The sequence below is a fragment of the Meles meles genome, chromosome 1, assembly GCF_922984935.1.
Source record: "Meles meles chromosome 1, mMelMel3.1 paternal haplotype, whole genome shotgun sequence".
Taxonomy (NCBI): Eukaryota; Metazoa; Chordata; class Mammalia; order Carnivora; family Mustelidae; genus Meles; species Meles meles.
The window spans coordinates 211,878,034-211,890,202 of NC_060066.1; the positions used below are offsets into that span (position 1 = coordinate 211,878,034).

General features: G+C 47.6%; 1 protein-coding gene across 14 annotated transcripts in view; it reads right to left on the minus strand.

Moving 5' to 3' along the window:
* Positions 1-12,169, minus strand: part of CAMTA1 (calmodulin binding transcription activator 1) — an 818,028-nt gene that overhangs the window by 18,925 nt on the left and 786,934 nt on the right. For 10 of the 14 annotated variants that reach the window (XM_045998935.1, XM_045998922.1, XM_045998930.1 and 7 more), the window contains 6 exons: positions 10,053-10,204; positions 7,522-7,718; positions 7,046-7,124; positions 6,548-6,863; positions 5,588-6,111; positions 432-619 (listed from right to left, as the gene is read on the minus strand). In XM_045998935.1, coding sequence (XP_045854891.1) covers positions 432-619; positions 5,588-6,111; positions 6,548-6,863; positions 7,046-7,124; positions 7,522-7,718; positions 10,053-10,204 — 1,456 coding nt within the window. The remainder of the gene's footprint in view (positions 1-431; positions 620-5,587; positions 6,112-6,547; positions 6,864-7,045; positions 7,125-7,521; positions 7,719-10,052; positions 10,205-12,169) is intronic. The other 4 variants (XM_045998968.1, XM_045998958.1, XM_045998952.1 and 1 more) reach the window with 1 other exon arrangement.

Below are 12,169 nucleotides of genomic sequence, written 5' to 3' on the forward strand. Positions count from 1 at the left end.
GAGACAAGGGCCACTGCGCACGATTACGAATGTGCCTTCGTTCAGCCCTGTCAGCTGCTAAACATATTCCATACTAACTGTCCTTCAGGTCGCGAGTTCCTCCTAAGTACCTATCACGAGTTTAGCGCTGTGCTAAATCCTAAAGCCACTGAAGATGCCGTCCGGCCCTCAGGAAGCTTCAGATGAACTGGGTGGGGGGGGACATCATGGGACACGACCTCACAAGAGCTACAGGAGAGAAAGGTCATGGGAGAGGCGAGGATGTGAGCAGGGATCTAAAAGCGGTGAAGGAACTTGTCCCAGAGTTTCCTTCCTTCCCTCCCTCAGGAGGTCTCCTACTACACAGCATTCGTCAGCTCTAATCAGCCTCCCACACCTCCCGCTGAGCCCGGGCATTTACGCCACCCCGTCGCCCACGGACTTCCGCTGACCTGATCTGGGTAGCGCGTGGCAGACGGTCGACATCGGCTAGGTAACTGGCCAACCAGCTCATGGTGCTGCTGATGGTGGCAGTGTCTGGTCCTTCCAATGCCGAGGGCTCCGTGGGCACAAAACTCTCCTGTTTAATTCGGTCAGGGGTGGCTTCGATGATGTGCTCCGCCAAGGTCATCATGTTCACCTGGAATCCAGAGTTGGCAAACGCTCAGCTTAAGAGGAAACCTTAGGAGTTATCCAGCCCCTCCCCCAACCCCGCCCACCCCTGGGAAGAAAAACGAAGGGAGGGCGGCCTTCTGCCTCAATCCGGGGCACCGCAGCATCACTGCAAGGTTTTATACAATTCAGCCAAATACACTGAGACCTGAATCTCTCCTAATCGTGGTCTGGCCAAATACCTTTATACTCAGGTCTTAGAGAACTTCTGCCTTGTGTCTCCTCTCTGCTCTCAGCTCGGATCAGCCATTTAATGATACTGTGACTGGGCAGCTCTTCAGCAAGTTGTCACGTTACCATGGTGACGCTATAGGGTACCTAAAGGAAGGCCACTGTCCCTGCCACTTTGGCCTTGCCTAGAGACCCCCGGTCCTGTAGAGGGCAGCAACGAGCCAACCGGAGAGGCGGGCTCCCGGCACACAGGACCAGTCAGATAATCCTCTCCTGGACCAGTCAGATAATCCTCTCCCCGCACACTGAGGGGACCATATGTGACCCGCTTCTGGACAAAGAGACTCTACAGACACCCGCTGCGGGGTTTGGGGAGAAGCTTTTTAAAAAATTTGTTTTAAAAGATTTTATTTCTTTATTTGTCAGAGAGAGTGAGAACAAACAAGCAAGGGGAGCGGCGGGGAGAGGGAGAAGCTGGCTCCCCGCAGCGCAGGGAGCCTGACGCGGGGCTGGATCCCGGGACATGACCTGAGATCCCGAGATCATGACCTGAGCCGAAGGCAGACACCCAACCGACTGAGCCACCAGCCATCCCTGGAAAGCTTTGGCTTTCCTGCCGAACAGCATCGAGGCCCTTGGCTCTTCCCCTCTTCTTCCTGCCTCGGCTCCCAACAAGCGCCCGCACCCACACTGACCGCGCAGCAACAAGAATCAAGAGGAGTCGTCGCCGGAAAGAACAAAAAGCTCAGGGAAAAGTCTGGGCCCTACTGGCATCACTGAGCCAGTGAACCTCTGCACCTGCTGTCATGTGAGAAAAAGGAATCATTTGTTGCTAACGCACGGCAGTGGGGCTGCTGACACCTGCAGCCCCAAACACGTGCCCAACAGAGAAGCGGACTCCTCAGAGCTGCTCGGCACCGCCCCGGATTTCAGCAGACTTAAGAGATGCGGCCTCGGTTTTCTAAAGATTTCCTTGCGTGTCTCTCTTGACAATAGAAATGGAAATAATAGCCGTTTAAGTTTCGAAGTGAAAGTATCCCGAAAGGATCCTTACAAAGGTGACAAAGTGCTTATCTCACAACGTGAATGAACCTCCAAAACACGGCGCTAAGTGCAAGGAGCCAGACACAGAAGCCTGCAAATTTTAGGATGCCACTGATACGAAATTTCCAGAAAAAGCAGAACTCTGGGGATAGGAATCAGCTGCCTAGGGCTGGAGCGGGAGCAGAGACGACCGCAAATGGGCGTGGGAAACTTCGGGGGGCTGACGGCAGAGCTCTGGGGGCACGCTAACCTTACACAGAGCACTTGGAGGGGCTGAGCCTTATGGGACGTGACGTATACCGCAGGAAGCTGCTAAGCACTTATCCTGGGTAATTTTCTATATTTTCAACAAACGAGAATGGTTCTCGTAATAGGGATAAAAATGAAAAAAATATCGCAGCCTTTCTTTTCCCTCCATATAAGCGTCTTGCTTTGTGACTCAAGCAGCAGGAAGTCCTAGTCTGATACCTTTTCCATCAAAGTATCCAAATGTTTAATTAAAAGCCAAGTGGTATTTCTGGAGACTGAAGACTATGACTCTACAGTCGCCCCCCAAGTCCTCCATCTTTACAACACGTGTCAGGGGAGAACACCTCCGGATCACACACGCGCCACGCGCTGGGCTACCACACGCTGGGCTACCACGCGCGCTTTTGACTGTGCCGGCTGCAAAAGGCAAGGAAATTTAAATGACTTTAAACAAAATAATAACATTCTAAGCAGCAGGCCCTGAAAAGTCCCATCATCTGCTTCTAAATTTCTTGTGCTGTGGTGAGAGAAGACAGTCTATAAATGTGCAGCTTTAGGTTTTTGTTTAAATTCTTGTTGTGTTCTAACATGAGCAATTTTCACGGATGTGGCTAGGATGCAGAAAAAGAAGAAGAATCTGTGGACTTACTATGTGTATGAATCACATCCGCCTGCACAATTACAGACGGGCATATCCTGCACGAAATCCATCACCTATCTTAAATACGTCTATGAAAGCAGCTTTCTAATGGCTCCTTTCCACACCTCCTCGCTCGGACAGATTCTGAGATAAATGTGAGTCTCACGCTATGGCTGAGTGTGCTTCCACACTGCTTTGTAGTCACTGGGTTTTGCTTTAGTATTCAGAGGCTGTGTTAGTTACACAACTGTGGATGGGTTGTATCTTCTCAACGAATGATACGTCCATACTATTTGCCTTGAATTGTACTTTGAATCTTTTTTTCTTTTTATACTTACTTGTCTGTTCTATCTTTGCCCATGGCTTCCTTTTCACTCTTTCTGTGTGATCTCATTTTAGTTCTGTCTTTTATAAGCAGCATATAGTATGTTTTGCCTTCCTCTTCTTTTTTTTTAACCCAATCTGAGAATCTTTTAATAGAACTGCCAGATAGCAAAGAGGGAATGAATCCTGTTTGAAAATAGTCCTATAATATTACGTTTTCTGCTTATTATTTCTGTTGCTTCATTTTTACTTTTTTCCATTCCTGAACTTTCCCCAAATGGGCCCCAATTCCCTTTTCCCTCCCTTCAATGACTTAGAAATTCTGTAGCCTGTTTGTTTTTTTTTTTTTTTTAAGATTTATTTTTTTGACAGATAGAGATTACAAGTAGGCAGAGAGGCAGGCAGAGAGAGAGAGAGAGAGGAGGAAGCAGGCAGGCTCCCAGCCAAGCAGAGAGCCCGATGCGGGGCTCGATCCCAGGACCCTGGGATCATGACCTGAGCCGAAGGCAGAGGCTTTAACCCGCTGAGCCACCCAGGCGCCCCTGTAGCCTGTTTTTATGCGATCTATTAACCTGACATACAGAGCAAGCCTATTTCAGCCCACACTTCTCTATCAATAACACAAGGGGAACAAAATTTACAATCTTCCCCAAGTGAGAGAGCTGCTTTCATACCCTTCACCTTCTTCATTTCCCTACCTCCCTAGTTTTATTAAAATAATAAGAATATTAGTCCTAAAACAGGATTCCTCCTCCATTTCAAGCATCCCTTTTTAACAAGCGCTGTGTGTACAGTCACTCTGTCACTAAGTCCGCGGATGTATCAGTTTTGCTGGTTTTACTGTGCACTCCTCCACGAACTCTGGCTTGAAGTACTTCATTATTTCTTTAATTCCTTCATTATTTTTAATTGTCTTTTTTTAATTTGGTGAATACTTCTTGAGACTATTGCTTTCTCATAGGTAGATGCTCTTAAGGTAGCAAAATATTACTCTCTCGAGGCTCAGTGAAAATGTGAATTAGAACTTTTCAGGTTATTTTGTGTTTCCTGCATCAATCCCATTTTAGCAAAGGCCAGCTGCTACCAAGCTCTGCTATCTGATGGTTATTTAAACTTAAATTAATCGAACTTACATACAATCAGAAATCCAGTTCGAGTCACACTGGCTACCTTTTTTGGCTCTGGAGACCACATGTGGCCAGTGGCTACCAAAATGGGCAGTACAGACACAGACATTTCCCTAGCTGCAGAGAGCCCCAGTGAACGGCAAGGATTTTCAGAGTCTGGTAATTTATTATTTTGTTCACGTTTATAAATATTGTCCTAGATTGCTTAGTATTGACATGCGGTATGGCCAAATCCGGCCAGCTACCTGTTTGCATAAAGAGAGATTTACTGACACATCGCCACACTCGTTCATTCGATACTATCTAAGGCTGCCTTTGTGCTAGAAAGGCAGATTCAATCGTCATGACAGTCTATATGGCCCACGAAGTCTGAAATATTTACCATTTGGCCCTTTCCAGAAACATGTTGCTAACCTCCTGTCTAACAAGTTCTTCCATTTCCCTGGCCTCCCCCCACCTGCAGTGATGGGCAGGTAAGTAGTGGGGCCCACACCCCACCTTCTTCTCTCCGTGCCAACATCAGGGGCGGCAGGAAGGGGATCCTGGGACGAAGAGCAGCAGCTCCGCAATCAGCCCCTCTCCCTGTGAACGCCGGCCAGGACAGGGGCTCTCTAGGCCCCTCCTTCCGGTGGCATTTCTCTAGACCTGTACCCTACTGAATTTCTCATGGGACTTTTTCCCCTGTCACATTTGTTTGGGCTGTAGAGGGACGAGGACAGGGAGCAAGTCAAACTCATCCTCTTTGGCTGCTCCTCTGGTCCTCCCCTGCGTAGTATAGTTTATTTAATGGAATTTGCCTGCTTAATAGCTTAACCTCCAGTTTACTGCAGTCTGTCCTCTCAGAGTCTATTGCGAATTTAATGTCCCAACAGGATTCTGGAGCTCCTAGGTGTATGAGAAGGACAATTATCCGCTTCAGAGATATTTCCCTGCATCTCAAGAGCCCCACGCCGCATACGCCTTAACGGTGGCCACATGACAGCTGTGCTCATCGGATCACTTAGGTCATTCAAATTCTAGCCACAGGCCTCCTGTTCTAGCAGTGACCAGGCCGTGACTCTTAAATTGTCCGTCTCCCCGGACGGGGAGGGAAGCAGGAGACTACTGGAGGACCTCGAGTGAGCTCCGAGGAGCTGGTGTGAAGAGGGAAGGCTTTGCTGAGCCCCAGGTCGCTGGTGTTCAGGCCCCATTCAAACAACATTTGAGTCGCTGAACGAAAACATGGCCCACAAAGAAGATACTCCTACATTCTTCCGTGTAAGACTGCACCTCTAACCCTCTGCTGGTGAGCAAATCGCGCGTCCGGGGAAATGGGCCATAAGGACGGAGGGAACCACAAGGGACGGCCCGGCCTCTACAGGCTTACCTTCTCTGCGCTTACCTGTATCTCGTCCATGGGCTGTGAGCATTCCGCGCGCTCTGCGCTATCGCGGTAGGGCCCCATCTCTGAATCCACCACCTCTCTGTTAGCCATCATCAGGACACTCGTGGGTCCCCGAGGACGCACCTGTGAAGGTGCTGCATCCTCTCCTACACTGGTCCCCTTCGGATTTCCAGTCACCTGTACTGTAGACACACCAATGTAAAGACCTTTGGAATTCCACTTTACTACAGGCTGAGATCCAGAGGCTTGGAATCCTGCAGTCTCTGGAGTGGGAGGGGAGGTTTCCCGGATGCAGTCCCTCACTCCTTCACTGGGGCTGATTGTCTCGGGGACACACTGCTTAGAACTAGGGCTCTGCTTCCTGATATTTGGCTGTTCCAGACTCAGTGCAGTGGACAGCAGCTTCTCCTGCCTTGCCTGGAAGTACTCAGGGTTCAATTTATGCTTTTTGGGAGCTGGATAATCTTTGTGGCTCTCACTGCTGTAGTAATTAGAGGGTTCAGAACGAGGTCTTCTCAGCTCTGAAAAGTACAGTAGAAAGGATAGTCAGGACAGGCGATAAAATTAGGAATCTTAAAGAATTAACACTTTCTCTATGCCTGAGAGACACAAAGTGCAAAGCCGGAACTCAAGACATGTCCCTAACACTTAAATATTCCCCAGCAGAATACACTATATTCCAATAGTCCTCCTCTAAAATTTATATTTCTTTCTTGAACGGACACAGATTTTTTTTTTTTTTCGCTACTTTCTGCATTTATTTTTTGGAAGGGAAGGGGGAGCAGTAGGCACTCTTAGAGCTAAAAGAAAAATCGAAAACATAAAAAACAAAAACAGAAAACCAAAAACCAAACCCTTAAATGTACGTGAATATCCTATAGATTTTCTGAGGGTAGTTGCATGAAAGCGAATGGGAAATCTGTCAAGGTCTGAGACGTAATAAGTTTGAATGTTTACCTGGATTGGTACTTGCAATAACGGTGACTCCTTTGGGTATTTCTGGAGAGCTGATGGCTTCGCTGTGCCACTGGGTCATCCAGCTCTCCGTGCTGGGCTCCTCGCTCGGAGGACAGTGCATTCTGGGGGTCTGCCCCAGCTGTGCCTGTTCATCTCTCTGCAGGTGCTCCAGACACTCTGCTAATTTCACATGACCCCTTGACCTGGCAATCCCCAAAGGCAGCCTTCCTAGAGAGTCAGGGATAGAGATGGCCCGACGGTCCCACTTGTACAGAACGACGGCAGCTTCCAAGTGCCCTAGAGCGCATGCCCACATCTAAAAAACAGCAAAACAGAAAGCAAGTTTTCTCAGTCCAAGTTTAAAAACATATTCTGTTTTCACTATTGCTACAAGTGACAAACCAGTCCTTGCTGGCAATCTCAGTGGGGCCGTAAAACCGTCACCATATCCCTATGCCGGTTAAAAAGGGTTCAGGAACAAATGAACCTGTTCCTTACCAGAGGGGTACAGGAGAAGTGGTCCACATTCAAGGGGTCAACTTCCAGTTCCAAATCAATGCTATCTGCATGCTTTGTGCTGTAAAGGAAAGCACCAGAAATTACTGCACAATTAATCACGTTCAAGAAAGACACCAGAACCTTATAAATCCCACAAAGATGAAACCATAGTGGACGCTTAGCATCCCTGATGTGAGGAAACAGAGCCCCTAATTTCATACATGGTTGGACCAGCAGTCCAGAGGAAACAGAAGCGCAATCTTGAGTTAGCCCCGCAGGCCCACATTTCTTGGGCGGAAGTTCCTAAAATTCCCTGGGGAACTGTCCTCCGAGAAAGCCCTCTGCTCCCGGGCCATGGTCGTGCTCGCTGACTGGCAGGATCTCTCTCTCCCAGCGGAAACGCTAAGGAAGACGCAGCAAGGGGACAGGCAGGGACGGGCAGGGATGAGCCCCAGCTGCACATGGCCCAGCCTTACCGCCATTTGATGAGGGTCTGGATGAGAGTGGCATAGCCCTGCGCGGCTGCCAGGTGCAAGAGGGTCATCCCACGGAAGGTCTTCGAATGGATCAAGTGCTTGGACTTGGCCCAGCAGGCTCGGCTCATCATCTTCTCACACACGACCACCACACGGTTCTCGAAGCAGCTCCCCAGTGTCCCAGGGCCAGAAGCGCACTAGGAGGAGGAAGTGCGCGTTAACGACTAAAGACCAAGGGCCTCTCCTGGCCAAGTCAGCCTCCTCATGTAGGAGAAACAAATGCTTTACGACCAGCCGCCCGCGCTGGGAAGCAGCAAAGGGCACATAAAAGACAGCGTGGAACGGAGACTAGCATGTGCTCGGTTCAGCTCAGCAGCACATGGCCACGCTCGTGGCACAGGGTAATTTTCCGTCACTCCGAGAACACCAGAGTCTATCACAGCTGACACTCTGATCATGAACAACATGCTGCTCCATCTCGGGGAAAGCGTAGCTGACAGAAAAAAACAAAAAAAGGTGCCACCAGCCTCCAGTTGAAGTTCACGGTGTAGACCGTGGACTGGCAGGGGAGCAAGGCAGGGGAGCCGTCCCCGTTCTTGCCTCTGCGGGTACACCTGGACCGCTGCCTTCCTGGCTCCTCCTTAAGGAGAATTAAGTCACTCAGAAAGGGATTTTTTTTTCCCCCAAAGTAACACTTTTAAAAATCCATTAATGGTCCCATCCTTTGGGGAAAGCATTAGATCCTGAAATTTAAGGGTTATTAATAACAATAGAGGCACACAGGAAAGAGAAATTCATGAATTTCAACTGTGGCTTTCTTCTCTTGATTCAGTTGTAAAGCAAGAAAAATAAAATCAAACTCAGTCCCCTCAACAGTTTGTCTGAGTCTCTGTGATGGTAGCTCTCTGCTGAACCGCCCCCCCCCCCCATATGAATGATACTTCTGGCCTGATTCTCACCTCTGGAATCATTTAAAAAATGTCCCCCTTCCATCCCCAGTAAGAAAGCCTACAAAATTCAATTACTACAGAAATATTGTTGCTTCTCATTGTTTTGTTTTGTTGTGTTGTTTTTTTTTTTTTTTCACTTTTAGGTCTGGGGGGAAAATGCCTACAAAAATGAAAAGGCAGATGATAGATGGACTGTCAAAATATCTTCAAAGAGCTCAGGTGGGTGAGCCCGACCTGCAGTACAGTGACCTTGCCTCAAAAGGCCCAGGCAGAGCCACCCGACACGTACCAGACACATTCGTAAGCACAGGGAAGTTATGGGTCAGTGAGGGAGGAGGAAAAAAAATTTTTTTTTTTGCATTAACAAAAACAGCTGCATCTTTATCCTGAAAGGTGGACACAGGTACGTTATTGAAGCCAACCTAGATTGACGGAAGGGTCTTTCAGAGCAGTTAATATGGGCGCAGGTCTACTAGGCCAATTACTGATGGGTAAGTTGCTAAGAAGACATTACCACGCAACCACTGTTGGTGAAAGGAAAAGGTTTTTCATGGGAAGCTCTTATTTGAGTCATGAGATATGCCAAAGAATGATTACTTCTTTCTTAAAATTTAGGAGTACAGGTGAAAAAGAAGCCTACAGTAGCCCTGATGATCCTTTACTGGGTGCCAAGTCCTTCCTTTTCATTTCTGAAGAGGGGTGAGAAAGAAGAAAACTCAAGGAAAAAGAGATTAGTTTCTTAGGTGTGGCCTATTAGATTAAAATTAGAATTAAATTTTAAATCTAAATTTAAAATTTAGAGGAAAACATCATTCATCTTGAAGAAAAAAAAGGAGGGTGACCTGGAGTTTGCACGGAATAGCTCAGTAGTAGAGACAGGAACACTCTCTATTCCTTGAATTTGTCTCTAGGGTCTCCTGAAAAATAATTTCTGCCCAGAATTTTCTCAAATGAATGAGATCCTAAAATGAAGATCCTAAATGCACTTTATTTTCTCAAAATGAAGATCCTCAGTGAAATCTCTATAAGGCTTCTAAGACTAATGGGACTCTAAAAAAATATCTAGTAATTTTCCTATATTTGGCAAATTCTTCTTGGAAGCTGTGAAAAAGCATACATGGAACAGGATAGAACGGATAATGCTGTTCCACCAAATACTTACAGAGACAGTTTCTCTGGGTCCTCATGTTGGTCTTGAGTTTATAAAAGGTTTCTGAATTACTGAACTCAATCATGTTTCATATTTATACTTAACATAAATACGGAATATGGAATAGAGAATAGATTCCAACTGAACTCTGAGTCACCATCAGGCCTACTTCTTCCCTGGATCCCTCAACTCCTACTGCCCGGCGGCAGTGGTGAATTCTGAGATCAACAGCAGTGATTTAAGGCTCCAGGAGGTCAACACCCCAGAAGGTCCACAGTTCGAGGCTTCTTTGCTATTACACAGATCTTAATACTTCGGGGCACAGGATTATGAAGCACTCTCTGGGATTAGTCCAGGACTTCCGACCCACTGCTTCCCTGATCAGTAAGACACACACGAGACGAGAGGTGACGGTCAACGCAGGCTGGTACCTGAGCTTGGCTTCCTCCGTTCCCAGTCCCATTGCCCCCTCCGCTGCTGCCGCCTCCGCTCCCCGGCTTGTGCTGCTGGGACCCCGTCATCTCGGCCATCCTCCTTTCCATCTGCTCCAGGCGCTCTAGGATGGACATCCTGAACTGGTTATCTAGGGCAGAACAGAGACGAGTGAGGCTGTGCTCCCGAAGAAGAGCAGTCGACGTGGGGCCTAGTCGAGCCTGCAGGACTGCTGTCAGCCTAACGCGGCCACAGAGGTCTGCCCTGGCCAGATTTTTCGAAGGGACCCAGCCTGACACCTCCCACAAGACTTGGGGCGTCTACGGCAGCTCAGAGTTCTCCGCCAAAGGAATAGAAAATCCCTTTCTGTTAAAGTCCTGGTTTCACGTCCCCGGTACCCCATTTCCTTGCCAAATTCCCAGTGGAAGCCTCGGAGAGATCTGATAGGTAAGTCCCCAGAACAAATAAATGAAACTAGTGCAGTTTAATTTAAATCAGTGGAAGAAAGGAAGATGTGTGTGTCGGTATGTATAAACACTGTGTCTAAATAAACTACATATACACAATTTTTTAAAAGAGTATTATCTGTTTAACTCAAACACGGGAAAAAAAGGTTTTGTTGGTCATTCACTGGCTAAGACCCTCACACATTTCCTTTAACATGTGACAGTCTCTGAAGACCGATACAACCAAGTGTTCTGCCTTTACATAGGAAAAACACCAGGCCGCTCCCGCTGCGCCTAGGACTATAACTCCAAGTCTGTGTTTCTGTACCGCACTGCTAAGATTAGACTCTCCCTCTCCACATTCATACATTTACACCCACATCCGTGTGCACGCACACACGCATATCAGGATTTGGGCTGCATGCACACATAAGAAAAGGAGCTAAGACCATTATTAAAGTCGTTAGCACCTATATTTATTCAACAAATTCTAAATATTGCTGCGTCAGGTATTAGTAGTAAGCCCATCAGAAAAGGCCTCTTCCTGCTGGAGTAGGGGACAGCCAGCAGGATAACTTGACGAGGAACGACAGGGTGGGGCTAGAACTCAGATAAGTCAGGAAAGGCGACACTTTAGTTTGACCAGAACCAAAAGGAGCCAGGTCTGCAAGAGCTGTGTGAGTTACAGCAGATGCAAAGGCCCTGAGGCAGGGTATTGGAGAAACAGAAGGCAGGGGGTCAGATCAGAGCAGAGGGGAGGAGAGGGGCCCTGACCAGACAGTACACGGTTAAGAACGCCGGCTGTGCCACAGAAGAGTCACGTAGCTTTGAACAAAACCTTTCGTGCCTCAGTTTCCTCAACTCTTCATTGGGGATAGTAACTATACTCACATCAGGGCTGTTGTGCGGACTGAGTAAGTGCAAATGCGCAGAACACGTCAGTTCCACGTCGTCATCATCTTCTGACAAGGGAGTTAACTGTCTTGAGGAATTGAGTAAGCAGCGGGGCCAACCTATTTGGCCCCAAATGGTTCACGGCACAACTGTTTTCAAATACAACCACCTGAATCACGGAAAGGAAGGACTCAGGACAGGAGTGTTTTCTCAGCATACCTGGCCAGCCTGACTGTAAATCCCAACACTGGTGAGTAATCCTATAAGAAATAAACCAATAGGCAGGGCCAACACTTACAGAAAGTTTCCCGTGTGCCAGTCGCTGTTTTGATCGTTTTACAAATATTAACCCATGTACTCTCCTAAGAATCATGAGGTAGGTACTGTTCTCACCCTCTTTTCACAGAGGAGGAAACTGAGGCATAAGACAACTAATCTCTCCTCATGTAGGAGTGAAGCTCCAGGCTTCACTCCTACATGACAGCAACAGGAGGGAGAGGTTGTGGGGAAAGACGCACAGAGTTAGCGTCACCCTAGGAAAGAGAACTTTTTTTTACAGTAACAAGACAGTAAATACCTGTTTCACAGGAAGATTTTTGAGACGGCTGTCCAATGGATTCCACTTCACTAAACCACAAAGCCAGAGGAGAAAGACTGCTTTTTAAAGATCATGATATTATCCTCTAATAAAGCTATTTCGAGGAACAACACTAAAAGAAAAATCCTCCCCTTTTAAAAGTGAAAGAGAGCGTCTCCATGCCCATTGCACGCATCTA